Source organism: Leptidea sinapis, chromosome 1, assembly GCF_905404315.1.
Source record: "Leptidea sinapis chromosome 1, ilLepSina1.1, whole genome shotgun sequence".
NCBI lineage: Eukaryota > Metazoa > Arthropoda > Insecta > Lepidoptera > Pieridae > Leptidea > Leptidea sinapis.
In genome coordinates, this window is record NC_066265.1 from 3492650 (window position 1) to 3516150 (window position 23501).

General features: G+C 36.4%; 3 protein-coding genes across 12 annotated transcripts in view; 1 reads left to right on the forward strand and 2 right to left on the reverse strand.

Annotated features, from left to right (window-relative positions):
* LOC126968544 (PH and SEC7 domain-containing protein) overlaps positions 1-3704 on the reverse strand; it is an 88001-nt gene extending 84297 nt beyond the window's left edge. For all 7 annotated transcript variants that reach the window (XM_050813595.1, XM_050813604.1, XM_050813593.1 and 4 more), the window contains exon 1: positions 3425-3704. In XM_050813595.1, coding sequence (XP_050669552.1) covers positions 3425-3559 — 135 coding nt within the window. In that variant the 5' untranslated portion in view covers positions 3560-3704. The remainder of the gene's footprint in view (positions 1-3424) is intronic.
* Positions 3705-6931: 3227 nt separating this feature from the next.
* Positions 6932-10677, forward strand: LOC126969064 (CDGSH iron-sulfur domain-containing protein 2 homolog). Its single transcript, XM_050814363.1, has 3 exons — positions 6932-7229; positions 7622-7824; positions 9726-10677. Exons 1-3 carry the CDS (start codon positions 7133-7135, stop codon positions 9816-9818), a joined length of 393 nt encoding a protein of 130 aa, XP_050670320.1. The 5' UTR covers positions 6932-7132; the 3' UTR covers positions 9819-10677.
* Positions 10673-23501, reverse strand: part of LOC126969039 (uncharacterized) — a 40226-nt gene continuing 27397 nt past the window's right edge. The window contains exons 5-8 of one of the 4 annotated variants that reach the window (XR_007730336.1): positions 19726-19879; positions 14605-14671; positions 11694-14005; positions 10673-11282 (exon numbers count right to left, since the gene is read on the reverse strand). Coding sequence is in view for 1 of the 4 variants with exons in the window: in XM_050814313.1 (XP_050670270.1) it covers positions 14000-14005; positions 14605-14671; positions 19726-19879 (227 nt within the window). In the remaining 3 variants the exon portion in view is untranslated. Of the gene's footprint in view, positions 14006-14604; positions 14672-19725; positions 19880-23501 lie in introns of all 4 variants that reach the window. The other 3 variants (XR_007730334.1, XR_007730335.1, XM_050814313.1) reach the window with 3 other exon arrangements.

Here is a 23501-nt window from a genome sequence, read left to right on the forward strand (position 1 = left end):
TTAACAATAATGATAACACAGGCTAATGTTAGGTACAAAGTAGGCTGAAGTTCTGGATATGTACGAGGGGCGGTCAAAAAGTTCGCGGAATGGCGGGGTTGGCGGGGGTGAGGTCGCTCCTCCAGGTAGCCGCTACTTGAGTAACTCATAATTACTATATATGCCAATTTCTAGCCTAATTGGGTCATTAGCTTTCGAGTTACAAACGAGTGAACAAGTAAATCGGGAACAAACTAGCCACTATGGAGAAAATTGAACATCGCGCCGTCGTAAAGTTCCTCACCAAACAAGGAAAAACGCCTCAAACTATTTTGCAAGAGATGTTAGCTGTTTACGGAGACTCTGCTCCTGGTAAAACCATGATTTACAAATGGCACGGCCTTTTCAAGCAAGGAAGGGAGTCAATTGAAGATGATCCTCGACCTGGACGGCCCATTGAGGCCACTACGCCGGAAATCATTGAAAAAGTTGAAAAACTTGTATTGGAAGACGGAAGGTTGAAGAAGAAACAACTTGCAGCATCAGTTGGAGTATCAGAAACCACAATTTTAAATATTCTTCATCAACATCTTGGCATGAGTAAAGTGTGTTCAAGGTGGGTCCCGAGAATGCTCACGCCGCTGCAAAAACGTGAGCGCGTCAACTGTTCCCGCGAGTATTTGGACCGCTGTGGAGAAGTTAGGGAAGAAATTATGGCCCGAATTGTAACCGGTGATGAAACTTGGGTTCACCACTATGAGCCTGAGTCAAAGCAGGAGTCGATGCAGTGGCACAAAAAAGGCACACCACCCCCAAAAAAATTTAAAGTGTCGCAATCGGCCGGAAAGATCATGGCGACTATTTTTTGGGATACTGAAGGTATTCTTTTGATCGATTATAAAGAACGTGGTGTTTCTATAACGGGAGAGTACTACGCTTCCCTATTGGACCGATTAAAAGAAGCTATTAAAGAAAAAAGAAGAGGAAAACTGACAAAAGGTGTACTCCTTTTGCACGACAACGCGCCCGTTCACACGAGTCATGTTGCGACGGCTGCCATTCATCGATGCGGTTTTGAACAACTACGCCATCCACCCTACAGTCCAGACCTGGCCCCTAGCGATTTTTATTTATTCCCAAAGATGAAGAAAGAGCTGCGTGGAAAAAAATTTAGAGACGATGATGAAGTCAAGTCGGCGATTTCGGCGTATTTTGACGCCCAAGACAAAACCTATTTTTTCGACGGTATTAATAAGTTATATGCCAGATCCCAAAAATGTATTCGTGTTAAGGGGGAATATATTGAAAAGGAAAAATAACATAATGTATCATTTCATCTTTTTTCCCAGTCATTCCGCGAACTTTTTGACCTCCCCTCGTATATGCGGGGTTTCATATTATGTGTTTGCTCTTTAGATGTCCCTACTGTGATTCCCAGTCCAGTCCTCTCCTACCAGTGACCTTCTACCCCTTTCTATGCATGTATTACTTGGTAAGTGTTCCTTAATCAGAGAAATACATACAATTCACTCATGAGCATCCAAATTTCATTAGCATAAACTTCTGATAAGAAATTGTAGTTATAAACAAACTCAACACATGACATTTCAGCAACCACTTCATGGTCAGTGACAACTCAAATGGACATTCAAGAACTACTTATGGCCTCAATGCCAAATAATATAAATTCAATTACTATAGGTTGCATATGGAAATGAGAAATATCACAACTGTTGCAAGACCATTATTTTAGATTTTACCTTTTCAGATATTATGTAATTTAGTACTCTGGTTTAAAATGTCAAACTACTGGAACTTCTAATTTCTGATCTTAATTTTTTATATTGATACATACAGTTAATTAATAATATATATGTAGAGATAATTCATGTAGAAAAGCCTTTAAAGCGTTGAGATATTAATATGACTAATGCACAAAATTGGAGTCCAATAACTCTAGTGGCAACAAAACTGCACTGAGACAAACACTAAAAAAGTAAGACGGAGAAATCATGACCAATAACAGAATACAAAGCTAACTGACATACCAATCCACTTTGACCAACAGAAATGGTGATGGATGTGATCATTCATATATCTTAAAACAAGCAGAGCATGATAACTGTGATTAGGGATCACCTAGTGATTAGGGGTACCCTAGGGATAGGAAACTAAACAGAGGGTGTTAAATTAATTAATGGCATGACAAAATAAAGCATGACTGACAGTTGGAACAAATTAGGGATACAATGAAGTGGAAGAGGCTGCAGCTGACTTTCTTTAATTTTTTTGTAATTCCTTGGAGATATAAAGGGTACAGGAGACCGGGTGTGTGACATGCTGCACACACAATATTTATATGGAAATACAGGTCAAATATTAAAGGTTATTTTTATTTTAACTCTGTTACAGTACAGCAGAGGATGAATATGTTACTTCTATATCTACTTTAGTTATTACTTATATCTTCTACTCCTAAATATGTGGTTATACATTGAGAATTTCAAAATAAAGAACAGCTCACTCTTGTGATTAATCAAGTGCTTCTTGTGCAATAACGACAATGGTGATCATATTTTGACTAGATGACTTTGAAGTATGATTATCCTCAAATAACATAAAATTATTAAATAAAACATTGAGATTTCAACAACAAACTTAACAAAAATAAATTGCTCTTTGACTTCTCGAAAGGAACCATCTAAATATCTCATATTTTCTTCAGTTTTGCGCTAGAGTTTCCTGTCAAATGATGCTGTGGTATATAAAAGGTAAGAATATCTTTGCCTGGTTCTTGAGTATCACCTAATAATGATAAGAAGAATCCTTTTTCTAGTCTCATCAATTGTTTGGAAGTTAGCTGTTGTGAGTTGTACCTTTCCAAGTTACTGCATACATAGCTTATCATTAATATTCAATACATTCTCAATATATGGGAGTAATGGCCATTTTGTAGATTACTAAATAGACATTACTGTTTAATGTATAGAATGAATGCACTGTACTTAAAAATTTCCTCTTAAATAACTCAAAATTTTGCCATCTCTTTTAATTTTAATTATAAAGTATATTTTGAATGAGATTACAGTTATGGAGTGAAGAAAATATTATTAATTGAATGTAGATGTTAATTGGTACAAGAAAAAAGTACAAATTATACTTATGAATAACTATATTATTTCAGGGAATTTAATACTGTAAATATATTCAGGAAAGTTAATTAAAGGTAACACAGTATTATATTCCTGATATAATAATACTATACACATTAGTCATAAACGGTAACTAAATATATAAATCATTCGAAATTGGTTAAATTAGGTAAACAATAAATAGATATTCCTACTATAATAAGTGTTGTAGAATTTTAATGAATATTTAGGAGTGGCTGCAGCAGTAATAGAAATATTACGATATTTTAAAATAAAACAGTTACCACACTTACCTCGCCACTACGAGCCGCAGGCGAATTTTCTTCAATTTCATAAATAATATGAGGGAAACCGGCTTGACCTAGCAAAGAAAATCCGAAACCCAAGTTGTCACTACGATTCAAAACCACTAGTCTTTCCTCAGCCATATTCAGTACACAGCAGCATTGGTTTTTATTTTGGATATATTCACCATTAACACTTTCATAACAGTTTGAAATAATACCAAGGATATAACTCGGTAAGTATCAAATATAAAATTTATTCATATTCACAACGTCCAACATGCAAGCGCACCCATCCAGCAACAAAAACCACAGACTGAAAATATAAGTTGTCAATATTGACACTTGACAGACTCAACACTATTGTTCACTATGTTCACACTACGTTCACTATTGTTGGTCTCTGAATTTAGCCCCACTTGATTTTTTTATTAGCTTCTTTTATTTAGTTCTTCGTTAGTTTTTTATTGTTCGAACATTATTAAAGTAACAATTGGTTAGAGTGAGAGAGGAGGAGCCTGCCTACCACTGCTGTTTGCGTGAGACAAAGGTAAGCCAGACAGACTGGCGCCATAACGTGTTACGTTACGATGTGGTTTACCCTCCCATAAGAAGTTACTCACTGCAAAAAGCGCACGTAATGATTTCTTATTCTGTCGTAGTTTTAATTTTTTTTTGGTGTTAATATAGTAAATAAGTGCAATTTGTTTTTTTTTTTTTTTTTTTATGGAATAGGAGTACAAACGAGCGTACGGGTCACCTGGTGTTAAGTGATCACTGCCGCCCACACTCTCCTGCAACACCAGAGGAATCACAAGAGCGTTGCCGGCCTTTAAGGAAGGTGTACGCGCTTTTCTTGAAGGTACCCATGTCGTATCGTCCCGGAAACACCGCACAAGGAAGCTCATTCCACAGCTTCGTAGTACGAGGAAGAAAGCTCCTTGAAAACCGCACTGTGGAGGACCGCCACACATCCAGCTGGTGAGGATGATATCGTAACTTGTGGCGTGTCGTGCGAAGATGAAATTCGGCGGCAGGAATCAGGTTGAACAGCTCTTCGGAACACTCCCCGTGATAAATGCGGTAGAAGACACACAATGAAGCGACGTCTCTACGCAACGCCAAGTGATCCAGCCGTTCACAGAGTACTGGCTCCCCGACAATTCTGCTCTGCGTTGCACGCGGTCAAATGGATCGAGCTGATACTGGGGTGTGCCAGACCAGAGATGACAGCAATACTCCATGTGAGGCCGGACCTACGCTTTGTAGAGCGCTAGAATGTGGGTTGGCTTGAAGTATTGCCGTGCTCTATTTATGACGCCCAGTTTCTTTGAAGCCAGTTTGGCTTTGCCCTCCAGATGGCAACGGAATTGGCAATCGCTCGAGATTTCAAGACCCAGTATTCCGATACTACGCGAGGCTTTAAGGGAAGTCTTCTCGAAGAGCGGTGATACGGCAAATGGGGTTTTTTTAGTGGTAAACGCGCAAACTTGAGTCTTCTGGGGGTTAAATTGGACAAGGTTCAACTTACCCCATTCCGCGACCTTCTCGAGAGAGGACTCGATAGAAGACACAAGTTTCTCCCGGCACTGGTCGACGTTTTCCCGAGAGAGACCTGCATGGCCCGTGTATACGGCATCACCAGTGCTGTCGTCTCCATAGCAATGCATGATGGCGGTGTCCAACATATCATTGATATGCAGAAGTAACAGCGTGGGAGATAGCACACAGCCTTGGGGCACTCCAGCGTTCACGGGCTTGGGATTCGAGCAATAACCGTCGACAACGACCTGTATGCTGCGCCCAGTGAGGAAGCTGGAGGTCCACTTGCATAAGCTCTCAGGAAGCCCAAATGATGGAAGTTTTGCGAGGAGCGCCTTGTGCCATACACGATCAAAGGCCTTCGCTATATCCAGACCAACTGCCAGGCCTTCCCCCTTGCTTTCAATAGCCGCCGCCCATCTATGTGTTAGGTATACCAGAAGATCGCCAGTCAACCGACCATGGCGAAAGCCGTACTGCCGGTCGTTGATCAACTGGCGACCCTCAAGGTATACCAAGAGCTGGCGGTTAATTATGCTCTCCATGATTTTGGAGAGCAGGGAGGTAATAGCAATAGGCCTTTAGTTTGCCGGATCCGAACTGTCTCCTTTTTTTGGGATCGGATGGACAAGGGCTGACTTCCATGAGTCAGGGACTACGCCTTTTGAATAAGAGTGCCGGAATAAACGCGTTAGCACCGGCGTCAACTCAGGGGCACACGTTCTAAGCACGATTGGAGAAATGCCATCCGGCCCGCTCGACTTCCTGACGTCCAACGAAAACAGAGCTCGCCTAACAGTTTTCTGTCGGAACTGTACTGCAGGCATGGAGCTCTGACACCGCGGGATGGTCGACGGTGTTTTTCCGTTGTCGTCAAGAGTCGAGTTGGAGGCAAAAAGAGTACACAGGAGATCGGCTTTCTCTTTTGCCGTATGGGCCAGGGTGTACTGCTGCACTGCGCGTCGAGGCATGGTTGCCTCCGAGCGAATATTTTGACGCGGAGTGCAGCGACGCGCAGTGCAGCGACACTCAATGCGAAGGAGCAAGGAGCACGTCAGTCCAGTATGCTTATTGTTAATTAATAGTTAGATTTATAGAATTTTGTCTTCGACTTAATGAAGTTAGTGTGAAATCGTGCAGTCATTCAGAAGTCGAGGAAACAAAAAGCCTTCCTTAATAAGTTATTCTTTTGCACACAAAAAGAAATAATAATTAAATCCTCACCGCAGCTACCGCTTGCTACAGTTGTAATCCGATGGATACTGTCGAGAGGCGGGAAATATCAAATAATGCACCACGCAGTGCCACTCAAATTCCGTACGACCTTAAGTGTTCAGGAGCTACTGATAACTCCATGAGTAAAACTCAGTTATATACTGTGCAGTGTTTAAGGAAAGAAAAGTGTGTGTGTCAGCTCCGACGCACGACTGGAGTTTATTCCTCAAGAACGATTGTCTTTGAACAGGTACTAAACAAAATCAAGTCCAATGGAGTCGGTAACAAACAGACATACACCAGAAGCTAATAAAAGCGCATAAATTAAAAATAAAATAATAGGTTAGATTCAAAATTGTCTATTTGGCGTGAAATGCGCTTTATAATATACTCTCCATATTAAATTAAACATTTAATTATGTGCATAGCTCATATAAATTTGTATAAACTATAATATACTTCAAAATTCAAGAAAGTAAAAGGTGCGCGAGAAATGATGCGCACCAAAAACGTTACTATGCCATTTGATAAGTAGATTTTACTCTCCATATTTTTGTCATACCGGGCGCCTTATATTAAATTCGATTAAATTTTAAAGCAGTAAATTGCAAAAAAACTGACATATTTGTGAAATTTACTAAATATATAGTGATTATATTCTCTTTGTTATTTATCAAACTGTCGCGTCAATCGTCACCCGTCAGACTCAGACGTCATTCGAAAAATATTCCTATTTTCTTACGTACATGCTTTGAAGTTTCTACTTTGAATAATTTTAGGTGGTATTCTAGATAGGTACATAATACCTGTACAGTACATTAAACCCGTTCATACTTCATTTCATACATTTTTACTTTTGCAAAATCGTATTTTTCATCGTAGAAGAATAGTTGGAATTCCTTATTTATTTATTTACATTTTGCATTATTTATTAATACTTTCGTCCGAATTACATTTAAAATGTACTTCATTTCAAACACTGTAAAAGTTTCAATTCCTAACTATCTGGCGGGACTTCCTATTCCTGATTCTTTCGGTGGATGGTTTCGTCTTAGCTGTAAGTATTGATAACAAGATTTGGTGCTGAGTTGATGTGAAAAAAAAAACGCATAGGAGTATAAATAATTTGTTTATAATATTAACAGGATTTTCATAAATCAGTTGTTTTTTTGGAAGGCATGCTTATCAAGTCTTGATAAAAGTTTTGAACTATGCAATTGCGACATGCTTTTAGGCTTAGTTATTATATATAATAGTTAAAAAATTGCTTTTATAAATGAACAAATACTTCAATAGAATTGTATTTACGGTGTCAAGGTTGTTGACATAGTCTGATAATTACCTCACACTACAACTTATCTGAATAATTATATTTCAAAACTACTCGTTTTTATTGCTTCTTGCTTATGTTTTTCAATCAAAAAATTGTGGAAATTATTTTATTTACAGTTCGTGACTGGCTTGCTCTTCTTCCACCAACCATTGCAATCGGTGGAATCTCTTATGTGGGCTACCAAACTGTGAAGAAGGTAAAAGAGGCTGGCAGAGTGAACTCCTGTATCAGAAAAGACATAAATAAAGTTGTTGATTTTATTGATATTGAAGACATTACAGAAAAGGCTTCTTTGTGCCGATGTTGGAAAAGTAAAAATGTGAGTAAAAAATTGTTGAGACAAGAGTTTTATGTATGTTTTATAAAAATGGCTTTTTTGTTTTTTTTTTTAACTAATATCGGGTCCCTTTCCTTAATTTAGACTATGTGTGAGGTGACTAGTTGGCTTGACCAGCCAGCTACATCCTTAAATTCCAGGATTAATGATTATGTTGGCTGCAGTTTCTTCCACATTCAGACAGTCCCTGCACAATGACAGGTCAACAAGCCTACCATTGCCCCTAATTGAGCACTCTTTTGGTCATCACCAGTAAAGCGGAGGTACCACCTCTCTATACTGTCTGGGGTTATTTGTTGATACCCATCATGCATTAGGTCTGGTATGGGTGATCATTTAAATCCAAGTGTCGAACTGCTTGAAGGGGAGTTGCAGTTTTTGATTCTGTCCTTAGGAGCTTGTCCCCTGTATTATTACGCAATCATCTACATGGGGCTACTACACACATACAAAAAGTTTTGCACATCTAGCTAATTGGAACTATTTGAATTTCAAATGTTAAATTTTTTGAAACATTGTAACCGTCTTAGTAAAAAAAAAAATTGGCAGAAAATCATTTGTAAATTGTTTTTTATCACACATCAAAGTTCTACGTACGCAACGAAAATGGAATTAAGTTGAAAAGGTTTTAGAGTGATGATTTTAAAAGTTCTCTCTCTCCACAAGACTGTGCCGCTCATCTTCAAAATGTTTTTGGGAGAGGAGCATCTTGCTTGAGCACCGTGAGGGGATGGTTTACTGAATTTGAGAGAGGTTGGGTGTCTTTACATGACGAATTTCGTGAAGGGCGACCTTCAACTGCCATCAACGAAAATAATGTGGCTACTGTTAAGCGGGTAATTGAAGAAAACCCGCGGATTACCTATAAGACAATTCGAGGACTATTGGGGATTGGTATGAGCCAAATTCCGATAAATTGATCCTTGAAGATCAAAAGAGTTGGATTGGTTGGAATGTCTGCCCAACACTGCACGAAAAATACCTAGGTAACACTGAAAATGTTTAGAAAATGAAAAACGGCTTAATGTAGAAAGTTGCCAATACTTTTATTGTTTTTCGAAGTAATCTCCGTTCCTCTCTAAACATCGTCGCATTCGATGGAACCACTGAGAAAATCATTGGGGCCCATTCTTACTTAGGGGTCTCTTCTATGGTATTTTCGTACACTTTCACCGCATCTTCAGGGCTCGTAAAGCGAATACCTCGAATTTTATCTTTAGTTCTTGGGAATAAATAAAAGTAGCAGGGCGCCAGGTCAGGAATGTATGGTGTATGACTCATTATCTCGACACCTGTCATAGTCAAATATTCAACAGTCCGTTTTGCTGAGTGCGCTGAAGCACTGTCGTGGTGAAGGAGGATCCTGCTTCGAGGGTGCTTGATGTTATCTTCAGTAGTATCTAGGACGTCCCTCACGCGGATCATCATTGAGATTGCTACGTCCACGCTTAAACTCGTTAAACCAATTGTAAATAGTCACACGAGATGGGGCTTCATTAAATATCTTAATACATATATAATATAATAGCATATGCTAATCGCAGCCTATCATAGCTTTGTTGTTGAGTAAGCCCACAACGAAAGTCATAATAAATCATTGACTTAAAATTTCCTCGCGTTAGGTTCATTTTCACATGTAAGAATAGTTTTAGATTTGCCGCCAATTCACAAAAACAAATGACAAATGAATGCAATATACTACATTAGGTTACCAAAGAGTTCTAAAATTTAAATTCAAAAAAAGTTTTCATTAGCAATGTTTTTAAATGGCCAGTTCTAAAAACTTTCAGTGTCACCCACATAGACCCAACTGAGTGGTTTAATAAGGAGCCCCTCTAGCAATACCTATTCCATGATAAATAACTTATTCTTTATTATTTCAGTGGCCATACTGTGATGGAGCCCACGGTCCCCACAACAAGGAGACTGGTGACAATGTTGGACCGGTTGTGGTCCGTCACAAGGAGAACAAATAACTACTCCTACACTGTTGCACTAAAGTACTAATCGAAATAAAATAATAGTTAATATAAACCACTAACACACTTCAACAATTAAAGCGCATTTTAAGCATTTAACATATTAATTGTTAAATCTCAACATATTTCTGTACGTCCAAACTCTGTGCTTGTAAAACCACCCCAAATTGAAAAGAAGATTGTCGTATTAACGGCATCGTGACGCGATAGGCAATTATCAATTTGCAAATGTGACTCTTGATTGGTGTGACGTCATTAAGATGGCCGCCTGTCCTATTCTCAATACGCGGGTAATAATATTTAGTAAATAACACATTTAAATTGGGTTGTGTGAAAATGCGTCTAGCGATTTTGACGCCACAAACCTTCCTGGAGGATTGGGATAGCAGTGGGTGTGCTCGCGCACATAAAACCTGAATAATAATTATGCTTAATCACCAAAAAACAATGTAGTGCCTTTGTTTCACTTTATAAAGAGATAATTATATGTAATTTAGAATTCATAAAATATATGTTATCGTCAGAATATTTTATTTGATTGTAATTTGAATTTTATAAAATATTAACTCTTTTTTTAAATAAATGAGTGTCAATTTCTTGCCTTCTTTAATTAAAATTATTTATTTCGTATAAATAATTTTTATTAAAGATTTAAATTATTAAGTTTTGTAGTGTGTTTTTGGTTCGTACCTACGTGATATTTTTTTTATATGTGGTGAAATTGTAAAACAGTTGACTGTTACCAAAATAGTTTTAAGTGCAATCATGAATTTTAGTAGGTTGTAGATTTTACTTAATGTTTGTACCCATTTATTTTGTTACCATTGGATTTAGGAAATAAAATGTATTGCTTTGATTTCTTTATTTTATTTAAAATGTTTCTATTCTATCATACATCACAGACATTTCAATATGTTAAATTAAATAAATTACGCAATTTTCCTATTGACACTTTTACGACGATAAAAATACAAGAGTATTGTTGCTTAACTATGGCACACCTTATAAATTCAATCCTCATAATATAGATCACACCCAATTAAAATAAATTTAATATTTCATTCAGGAGTTACAACATTTTTAGTACTCTGTTTCTCTTCTTTAACATTTTATTTTATGTAAGTACTTAGGTAGTTAATATTATACAATATTGAATTATGTAAACTAGTTAAGTTAATTATAGTCAAACGAAATCATAAGATATATATAATTTCTACTTTTAACAAGTAAACTATAGAAAAAAAAATTCAGAAGGTGCCTCCTACGAATACAGATTTTGCGAAGCTGTAGAAGCTGTATATATATATATATATTATATATTTTTTTGCGACAATAAGAGACGAATCGAGCAGTACGTTCAGTTGATGGTAATTGATACGCCCTGCCCATTACAATGTAGTGCTGCTCAGGAATCTTGAAAAACCTAAACATTTTGAGCGGCACTACAATTGCGCTCGTTACCTTGAGACATAAGATGTTAAGTCTCATTTGCCCAGTACCTACACGGCGCTCTTCAGACCGATACACAATAATGCTTACACATTACTGCTGCTTCACGGCAGAAAGGCGCCATTGTGGTACCCGTAATCTAACCGGCATGTGCAAAGGAGCCTCCCATTGCTTGAAAAACCCAAACATTTTGAGCGGCACTACAATTGCGCTCGCTACCTTGAGGCATAAGATGTTAAGTCCTATTTGCCCATTAACTAAACGGCGCTCTTCAGACCGATACACAATAATGCTTACACATTACTGCTTCACAGCAGAAAGGCGCCATTGTGGTACCCATAATCTAACCGGCATGTGCAAAGGAGCCTCCCACTGCTTGAAAAACCCAAACATTTTGAGCGGCACTACAATTGCGCTCGTTACCTTGAGACATAAGATGTTAAGTCTCATTTGCCAAGTAACTACACGGCGCTCTTCAGACCGATACACAATAATGCTTACACATTACTGCTTCACGGCAGAAAGGCGCCATTGTGGTACCCATAATCTAACCGGCATGTGCAAAGGAGCCTCCCACTGGTAAGGAATAGATAAATAACTAATTACATTATAGGTACAAGTACATACGTAAGGAGATACTTTAATTAATATTATTCTACCTCCGTTCAAGCATTTTTACGACTTATTATTAAGTTAACAAAAATATTCGTCATTATAATATCTATTATTGGAGTAAATTTGAATAAAAGTATACAGTATAAAATATTTGTATAGAATGATTGTTTACATTGAAGCTTAAGTTCAATTTACATTGCCGCGGACCGGAATGGAAACAATTTCTATACTGATCTACACCTTGGAAAGTATATTGACAACTGGGCCGCAACTTCATATAGCTCTGTGTTCAATTCGTAACTCGAAATGATATATTTACACTATTTAAATATCCTCGTAGGTATAATATTATATTATTAAGTTATGCTTTCAAGTATTATGTTAAATTATAAAACAGTGGTACACGGCCACCTAATCTCTGGCCCTCCTTGGAACATAACTCCCCCTCCCGTTCCCCTTTCACCCCCTCGCGCTCATATTGTTGCGTCAGTGTCTGTCTATAGGCTAGTATATTGTAATTCTATGGTCGTCGTTGTATCCATTCCATTTCGCGATAGTGTACCTACCTAAATTAAGCCTCAAAGTAAAACCTTAACACTTAGATAATTTATACGCCTAGATAGAACCTTTTGCTGCTAGGCAACTGATGAAAACAGGTCAGGTTTATTACTTTAGTGTGCGTGACAAGCTACGTCTTACACTCGCGAATTGTATGCCACGTTGTGTTAGTGTGCGTGCATTGCCCAAAAATAGAGGTTAACACTCAACATCAATTTTATTCGACGTTTTCATAGCTGGCACATTCTATTAAGTCTAGATTCTAGACGTATAAATGATCTAAGCCTAAACTTATCTCTTAGTAATAACAGCGCATTTGCACATAGCCAGAAATTAATTCATTGCAAATAAATACATTATTTTCTCGATAAACACTCGAATAACACGAATAAATTTTTATTTGCGTGTATACGCAGGTAATTTACTTGGCAATTGATTTAAATTTTAGTGGTACTATGCAATAATACCTACAGATAATAGTAGTTTATGACGTGACTGTACATAATGTCTAATTATGTACAGTTACATATACTACCTTCTACTTTCTACCCACATATAAACCTCCATGATGCATTCAGGAGCCGTGTATTATAACCACCGTAAAATTTTAACCGGTACGATAGTGGCGGTAATGAAAAGTTTTCTGGCAACTGTCATTGTTTTTTTTTAATTCAAAGACAAACTAGGGTCGGCCCCAACTAAAATATCATTTGATATCTTTCTTTCGTGCAACACATTTGATTTCGATACGTCATCTCGATACAATATATAGGTCAACTGAAATTTCTTTGTTTTTCAGATTTGTTCGAAATTTGAATGAAATAATACTATCTGAATCAATGTCATTATATTTATCAATAATAACATTTTTACCTTAGATTAAGGATTGGTCTCCACTGCGCTCCAACTAGATACCGTACTACCTAAGAACAATAACTTTTTACTACAACAATTTTATATTGTAGTGTGTATTGGCTATTTGTAGAGATGCTTGTGTGTGTGGCATCTTGACGCTCAATGTCATCTTTCAAATTTTGTAACTAAAATAAACACTTCGTGTTACATTGAATTTAATAAAATAAAACAAAATTACTGATCATATGTGATCCCATATTTCTTTCTTTCTAATTTTATGTCTCTCTTATTATTATCAAAGTTTTGCAGAACATGTGGCGCGTCAATGTCACACACTGGCACGAGTACGCCCAATTGGGCTTAGTATTAGTTGCCGCACTTTGCGACTACGCCTGCGGTATCTGGTTGGAGCGGAGAACAATCCTTAATCTAAGATTTTTACAGATAACAAATTTGTCCTAAGAAAACAGTCGTAATTTAACAGTGGTAATAATGTGTTATTGAACGCCCCATGGAGGGTTTATGATATCCGAGTATTTATATAAAATCACAAAACATTCGACACAACTATGCTAACAAAATTCAGTCTTAATATTTTGATCCAAGCAAACCCAAGTTCTTCTGTAGGTTCTTGTAATGCTGATAAGATAGTGTCACTGTGAGTACTGCGTAGTATTCTTGTTCCTGCACTTATCTCGATTTCACAACTGAAAAATAAATTTATAATTACACATCTTGGAGAATTTAAAAAGGGGAGTGTGTATATTTTTTTAATCATAATAAGGGACGAGACGAGCAGTAAGTTCAGCTGAAGGTAATTGATACTCCCTGCTCATTACAGTGCAGTTCCGCTCAGGATTCTTGAAAAACCGAAAATTCTGCGGCACTACAATTGCGCTCGTCATCTTGAGACATAAGATGTTATGTTTATGTTGTCCCATTTGCCCAGTAATATCACTAGCTATGGCGACCTTCATACCAAAACACAATCATTCTGACACATTACAGCTTCACGGCTAAAAAAGGCGCATCTAGCCAGTATCCTGTGCAAAGAAGCATCCCACTGGCACCTGATACGCTTGGGCCTGGGACTTCTCTATTTTTTTAAACCCCGGGAAAGCACAGGGCAAAATTTTGAAATAGATTGGTGAGTATTTAAAGCATTACTTCGTCGAATGTTTTATTGGGTCTGTTATTTGCCTGACAGTTTAGCTGTAGTTTTTTTTTTAATTATTCTTGTTAGCTATCTGTTGCAGAGAAGATATTGATTGAAGAGAAAATATAATAATAATACAGCATTAGATACCTCAATCCTTGTCTCAGCTATAGTTTCTTCGTTTCTTAAAAGTTCATGTTTCAAACCATTTCTTTTCCTGAAACAAAATTGAATAATATGTAAAAACCAAAAAATAAACGTAAAATAATAATATTGCTGGAAAATTTTACAAATTTTATATTTTTATATTTTGGCATAAGTACCTAAATTGTATTCCTGGACAAATATTATTTTACTTATTAGTCGTAACTTAGCGATAAAATGAATTTGAATTAACAGCGGACACATTTGTAGTTAGTTACAAACCTATGTAATATTAAGATAACTTATTTGCAAACAGATATCTGTTAACTGTCAATATCGATTCACAAAGTCCTGGAGGATGTACCTTTTACTTATATTGTCAGACCCAGCAAATAATCAAGGTAGCAGCGAGGTTGTATTTCGGCGCCCATAGTTCGACGCTAGCTAAAAGTTATATCGTTGTTAGGAACAAGAAACGCGGGTTCCACAACGCTACGCTTAATTTAATTTTATTGGCTTCAATTTTAATTTTTTTCGATGTAACCAAAATGTTCTTAAAAACGCAGCTGTAGTTTTAATCTAGTAGATACATAATCTCAAGCATTTACCCTACATAGAGTAGTGTTGGTCCCACTTGACCGCTTCCTACGCTCACGGGGTAAAAGTATCCTGTTACCGCACACAACGACGACATACAACAGACTTCACGCTGGGAACACGCGCTCTTTATGTGACGTATTGTGGTTATTTAATACCCCCACATATTTATAGCCCCATTTAAATGTAATGAGATTTACAATCTTCGTGAATTGGAATTGTAAATTGATATTATACATAAATAAAGTTTTGTTTGATTCTTTACCATTTTAGTTTTTACATTCGGCACCTTGCAGTCGTAAATTTCTACTTTATTATGATTATAAATCACTGGATAGTTTCCTTTTATTACACGCCTTTTTATTAGCTTCACCTGTATGTATATTTGCTTGTAACCGACTCATTTGGGTGCGATTTTGACCCATTTTAAGGGGAAAAATTTAGTTCAAACTTCGTAGATTTATCGTGGACCGATGACATTACATTAATTTGATAAAATTATTGCATTTGCAAAATAAATAAAATTCTTCCACGTAATGATAGTTTTAATTTTATGTATATAAGATTTGTTTTGTTTGAATAGTAAATATGTATAATTAATTATATTAAAAAAATTAAATTTTTAGCTCGGTTTTCTATTAAAAGCATGTTGTTTTAAGTACTATTTATTTATATTACGTATAGACGGTACATTTAATAAAATAGCAATGTATTTTATTGACGTTGTTACGTGATAAGTGACACACTGTAACCATTAAATAAATACTGCTGTCTTTTTATTTATTGTTATAACTCGTTTGTTATCATTTTACTCAAATGAAAAACCAGAATATGTTCGCATAGTAATACTTTCTTTATAAGTCATTTAGTATTTCATATATAATCATTATGCTCACTCGGTTACCTACATAGCTACTTACAAAAATAAAAGGTTTCATACTTATGGAGATGACTACTGGTGATCTGCATGATGCTATGACTTGATGTACAGTATTATGAAATGGTTCTTATAAGAGCTAATATTACGGTATATAAAACAATATGTTCTTTTAAGAACGAATCTTTCGGCAAACGCTTATTACAGTTAATATGCATGATTTAGGCTGGGCACAAACGTTCGGAAATCGGATTAGGTTTCCTGATTTCCTGAATTCAGATTCGGAATTCCGTGAGCCTAGCGCAAACGTCCGGTTTTTTTGTTCGGGGTTTTTTACAACCAGTATGAATAGAAACGCTTGTGAAAGCACACACAAGTATTATCATGGACGACGAAGACGAATTGATTACTGTTGCACTTTAACTGGCGCTAAACAAGAAGAAGAGGAATCGTCGTTACTGGGTACAATTTTGAGAATATAAATAAATGCCTAAAAATAATACTATGGATATTGTTCGACCGCCATTATAAAATTTTCCGCTTCACACATTTTGTTACCTACGACGGATCTACAGACGTCCACTCACTACAAAGCTCGCGCGGATCTGAAATCTGAAATTTCCGTGCGTGTGCAGCGGTTGAGCCGAAAAGTACGCGAGAGCTGCGTTCGGTATGACGTCATTGAGTTTTTTCCGTTCGTACAAACCGAACGCACTGAACCGAACGTTAGGTTTTTTTTTCCGTTCGTAAACAATAAGAATAATGTGCACCTTTTTGAATATTTAGTATGTAATTAGAGCATTCAGGTTTCCGTATCTGAATAGGAAACCTAATCCGGTTTCCGAACATTTGCGCACAGCCTTATATTTCTACGATCTGTAATGCTACGAAGCTATTACGTTACAAGTTAGATATTAGACATTTGTATTAATTGATGTTATTGGTTGTAGGTACAGCTACATAATCTTCAGAATATTATATCGATATCTACTATGAATCTCTTGTCGTGGCAGTGGTTTTAAAAGTGGTTTAGAAATGCTTTACTAGGTTGAAGAAGCTGGCTTTCGTATTTCTGAAGCGATACTTAGGGACCTTAAAGATAGACCAAACTTCAAAGATACGAGTAGGCGACCCAATATCTCTATGATGCAATTCCCATGGTACTAACTATAAAGGCTTGTCTGTTCGCCCCATAGACTTACAAAATATATTATCCTATAAACAAACAAAGCGTGCATGAGTGACGAACATCTCTAGCGAAGACACAGCAAGATAGAAAAGGATAGCGAATCTATTGTTCTGTAACCGATTTTGATTGACAAGTCGTAAACAGTCAGCCACACTAGAAATTAGCTCTTAGTATTTTGAATACTAAACAAACTAACCTAGCTAACTAGCAAACACAACATCAACAACAAACATTTTATCTAGATTCTAGACTCTAGAGTAACCACTCTACCTACATTATTATTTTATATTACCTAACATAAAATAATAATAATAAACCTCATATTAATGTTATCTAATAATATGAAATAATGTAGGTAACGTATTCTACAAACATAATCAATTTCATAGTTTTTAGTCGCGAAATATTAAAAGTATTATCTTTATACTACGAGGTTATTAACCTTTCTGTTCTAGTTGCTCTTACGTTTACTAACACTGCTTAAATGTTAACTTAAATGTTAATTGCATCTTAAGTCGGATTCTAGAACTCCGTAACTGGTTCGCCCTTAGCTCTAGTGAACCGAGACAGACCCACCGCCCTTCACCGCCTACCGCTCTCGCCCAGGGTTCCTGGCGTTAGGTATCTACACTTATAAACTTAAAAACTGCATTTGCTACTTACATATTTACAGCAAAATATCTGATAAACTCTACAGGTTGCACACTGTACAGTCACTGAAAAACTCCAAAAAACATGACTGTTTTTGTTATCTGATAAAATCTACAGGTTGCCCACTGTACAGTCACTGAAAAACTCCAAAAAAATATGACTGTTTTTGTTATCTGATAAAATCTACAGGTTGCACATCAATCTATTATACACTTTTATAATAAAGTCCCAACTGCTGCTCAGACGTTATGTCTGTCTTATAAGTTTAAATGTTTAATAAAAAAAGGCTCTGCTTTTAATCTTACTAACAAACTTACAAACGATCAGTTACCTACTCTGTACCGTCACTGAAAAACTCCTTATGACTGCAGTTGTTGTATGAATATTACGAATATTATGACTGTTCATTGTCAGTAGATTTATGAAAATTTTGCTCTAAGTACCTAGTGATTTTCATTATTATAACACTAGAAATAAAGGATTGTTTGTAACTAATAATAACTAGTAATAATCTAATAGGCTTCATAAGATACATAATAGCTTTAAGGGTAGGATGTAATACACTTTTAAAATAAGTCCCAGCCACTTTTCAGGCATAATGTATTAATAAATTTAAATGTTTTATTAAAAAATGGTTCTGTCGTAAATACTATACACAACTGAATACCTAAGTGATCAGATTATTTTATAGCAATAACAATGACAGTATAATATTGTATATTTTATTAAGAAGAGCGCAAAAAAGAATGCTAGGAGAGATTCTTGCGCCGCTTTATATTATCCATTTGCTTCTTATGCGGTGGTTGTGTGTATTGTATTAATTTGGAAAGAAAATGCCTTACTTTGCCCAAATACTTCAGTTAATTTTAATGTTGCCTGTATTTGATACCCACGTGCCGTTACAGATATTAACTGCAGATGCTTTTTGTTAATCGGCGCTTCCTTTGATTGTTCGTGACACATAAGCGTTGCCGGCCTTTACGCATTTTTAAAGCTCCGTTGTAATGACCTTACAGCAAAGACATTTAAAGAGAAAAAACCGATACTACAAAATATTACTTTTCGTATGAAATCCGTGTCAACTAATTATTTCTGATGATTTCGGGATATGGGCGTGGCATCTATGACGTGATCAAAATTAACCAATCACATCGCTTGGCGCCAAAAGCGGTATGATAGAACTATATTAAACGACTAATTAGTTCTATGATAATAATTGTGTTGTGTAAATACCCAGACCCAGCAACTCTGACGTTGACGCGTGACGCATTTTTGTGGTACTTCTCTCATAAAAGTTATTCTTATAGCTTGTTCTTTTTGTGTAGGTTCATTTATTCAGATTAGTAGTGTTTAACGAGGATTGTAAGCATATAAACTGTTTTCCACCGAAGAATTTTGAAAATATTGGCTTTGTTACATAGATGGCGGGCCGGCAGTCGTGAACTCATATCGCTGAAGGTCGCTGGCATTTAGTGTCGCCTTAAAGGCTTGTCATTTGTTATAGTAGCCTTCATAACATATATAATATAATAAGAGTACCTACATCTATTATACACTTTTATAATAAAGTCCCAACTGCTGCTCAGACGTTATGTCTGTCTTATAAGTTTAAATGTTTTATAAAAAAAAAGGCTCTGCTTTTAATCTTACTAACAAACTTACAAACGATCAGTTACCTACTCTGTTACAAGATGTTTACTACCGTTTAGTAATGGTATTGATTTTTAAGTTTACGAATTATATAGATGATAACCATTTGTGAAGAGAGAATAAACAGACAAAAGAGTTTCAGATATTATGTGTGAATACTCACAAATATATCCTCCTCCACACGATGAGACCGGAGTACGCGATGCCCACGATACTGAATGTGACGAGGACCATGATGCCAGCCGCTTTGCCCAGAGGTTCGCCCTGGATCCTGGAGAAGTGCGACTGCGTGCTGTCCTTCCGCACGGTCACGTCCGCTGGTGATAGTAAAATTTTTTGATTAACCACCTCGAGATGAGAAAGCTCTTGGACGCTCAGAGGGCAATGGCTATGTTCGGAGTTTCGGTGCGAGATCCAATCAAAAATGATGAGATCCGTAGGAGAACCAAAGAAATCGACAAAGCCGGAATGATTGCGAAATTGAAGTGGCAGTGGGCAGGGCACATAGTTCGACAGATGGCCGGTGGGCCAGAAAAGTCCTCGAATGTCGACCATGTACCGGAAGGGGCAATGTTGGTAGGCCCTCTCCCAAGATGGACCGATGATCTTGTCAAGATCGCCGGAATACGCGTGATGAGGTCAGCGCAGGACTGATCGTCGAACATCTAGATAGATATATTATGCAAAGTCTATCTAGATGTTCTTTTCAAATACATTGAAACTGACAGATTATCTCAGTTGACCGTTAAGAACAATTTTTTTGGTGTAATGCGACAATAGGTGGTTATAATAATGATCCAAATGTCAAACTATTCAGCGGCATTTATAGAGACATCCTTAGCAATTTAGAATTGCGGGCAACTTTCACTGGAAATTGTATTCCATTGGATAACTTTTCGATTCATACCAGCTCATCAGTTATTTGTATAAACGAAATAGCAACAAACAAAGTAATTGCCTCTGAAGACATCGCGATGGCAGATGATGAGAAAAAACTGTTAGTGAGTGACATGGCCGTAGAAAATAACGTACTATATGTTAGGCTGACTTAATGACTTAACACAATAAATACGTCGTCGATTTCTGCTGAGCAAACTCTTGGTTATGTTGCTGGCTTGATTTCAAGGACTTTTACTAAAACGATGAATTGATATAATTTTCATACATTAATATACATCAAAGGTATGAATTGAGAGGATTGTGTTTTTGGTTGAATGAAATGATTCTCGTTTGATCGAAAAACGTTAAATGTAATATCATGTAAGAAACAATTAACAATTATTATTATAGACAGCCCGCGATAATGCGTGATCAATTTTGATATGTCAACATGTGCGTGAGCTAGTTAGTGGTAATATTTAAAAGCTCCAAGCTAATTCGAGCTAGTTCTAAGCTTGGCTGACTGTTTACGACTTTTCAATGATAATTGGTCACAGTAACAATAGATTCGCTTTCATTTTCTATCTTGCTGTATCTCCGTAAGAGATGTTCTTCTCTCTTGCATGCTTTATTTATCTATACGCTTGTATATTGTGGGTCTATGCCTTTATCTGAATTATTTTGCCGCCATTCTCTGCACGAGGACTACGCCTAGACGAGCTTCAAAGTATACGAAAAAATAATCGTGTTTCGTGGGGTAGGTATTCGACTTATGAAGAGTTTAGACTTAGGTTTTAATGAAGGTTCTATTTACAGAGGGTTCTTTATACTTAATTTTGAATTACGAAGAGAGGTGAAGTAACTAAATTATTCATAAGCATTACAAAGGTATTTAAATGGCTTGTTAGAAAAATTTATGAGCAGAGAACGCGCTATATTTTAAATTTTGCATGTTTTCGACGGACAGCGCTTCTACTGTTAATTTTATATGAATAATTTAGTACCTAGTGCGTTATATTGATAAAGTATGAATAATATCAAGAAGCAGTAATGTGTAAACATTACTGTGTTTCGGTCTAAAGGGCGCCATATCTAGTGAAATTACTGGGCAAATGAAACTTAACATCTTATGTCTCAAGGTGACGAGCGGAATTGTAGTGCCGCTCAGAATGTTTGGGTTTTTCAAGAATCCTGAACGACACTGAAATGTAATGGCAGGGAGTATCAATTACCATCAGCTGAACGTCCTGCTCGTCTCGTCCCTTAATATCATAAAAAAATCTCTTTCTCGTGTAATAATACCTACACAGAAAGTTGTTATAATGTGTCACCTGTATGTAATTAAAGACATACTTGTAGCGTACCGTACAAGTGTAGATTTGAACATTAACAAGAACATTGTTCAAGTAGTTATGCTACTTAAATAGGTATATAACGTCATTCTACGTAAATACTACAACAGACATACTCATCTCGGTATGAGTCATTAATGGAAAACCTCAGCAACACCATTAGTTAAAGTGACGTACAAAAATATGTAAATTATTAATGATAAGAACTTAGATTAAGGATTTGATCTCCGCTGCGCTCCCACTAAATACCGCACCACCTAACTACAATAACTTGTTCTTCAAAGTAGCGCAACTATTAGATGCTTGTGTGCGTGGAATTTTAACACGCAATGGCATCTTTCAAATTTCGTAACATACGCTTCGTGTTCTATTACATTGAAATTAATAAAATACAAAATACTTTCTGATGATATGTGATCCCAGTGTCTTTCTTATTTCTTGTAGTGTTATTTTACACAGATTTACTGCGCCGGCATTTTAGTTTCAATTATTACCTATTATTATTTCAATAAGGCTACGGGAAACCCAACCGCTGGCAGTTATTCCGGTCAACGGACCAGCCTAGCTATCCAACACGGAAATGCTGCCAGTATCTTGGTAGGGTCACTTTGGGGGTTTGCGACCATGCATTACTTTACCGACCGTTTTAAGCTAATACTGCAGCAATACTTAAATAATAAGCATATAGTTTTCTTTGACACGAACTTCAGCTAGCGAAAAGTAAGCTAATACTATTCCTCGGGTGTCTTAAAATTGGCAGGATAACATCAAACGTGTGGCGACAGGCTTTCGTTAATTTCGTTACTCGTTATTACTTCGTAATATTGGTTACGATTTTGAATCTATTTCACATTGATACTCTTGTACTATATGCGGGTAACGTGAATTTTATATTAAGGCTGAATATTTTTGTACTGTTACACGTGATTTATAAGATTAATTATATTATTCAAACATAGCACGTATTTTATTGAACTTTATGACCGTAAACTAACTTCGTGATAGTCGCAAACTAAAAAAAGTGGTCGCAAACTAGCTTTTCCGCCTAATTAAGATTGTTCTTTAATTTTAAACTAAATCAGATACATTTTATTAATGTTTAATTAATTTTTGAACATATATGTTACGTTCACATAAAGTAAAATAACTATCAGTATTAGTTTTAAATAAATAAGTCCATAAAATCGCCTATGAATTTCAATCTGCCAGATTGATGAATACAAATTATATTTCTTACTAAAATTGAGCCACTATCTGAGAGTTGAACAAGGCATACCAAGATTTACGATCCATGTGTCACTCGAACGGTTGGCCCAGTTGGTAAGAGCGCTTGGACGGAACCCGAAAGTTCTTCGTTTTAAATTTTATTTGTTTTTTAAGTATAATTTTTTTAAGTTGTCAGTTTGTGATATAATTCAGCGGAATCCCAAAAATTTATAACGGTGAATGATTTGATATATTATGCTACGTTTTCCGTTACAGAATTAAACCTTAATTTATCATTGTGCAGTTTTATTGTTCGCGTAATGAATTGAACAATTTATCAAAGTATTATTAACTCATTATGAACCAGTCGTTGACTAATCTTCATGTGATTTCTTGGGCAGCTTTAAGAGATTTTAATGCTGTCACGAAGAATAGGATTACGCAAGCTATCCCTTATTGCCTATCATGGACACGTTGCATCAGTTTTACGCTATGGACTACT

Bases quoted from the DNA above. Each gene is read 5' to 3' on its own strand.
- LOC126969064 (XM_050814363.1), top strand. From the start codon at position 7,133: ATGTACTTCATTTCAAACACTGTAAAAGTTTCAATTCCTAACTATCTG. The intron at 7,230-7,621 runs GTAAGTATTGAT...TTTTATTTACAG, and splicing joins TGGATGGTTTCGTCTTAGCT to TTCGTGACTGGCTTGCTCTT. The intron at 7,825-9,725 runs GTGAGTAAAAAA...TTATTATTTCAG, and splicing joins GATGTTGGAAAAGTAAAAAT to TGGCCATACTGTGATGGAGC.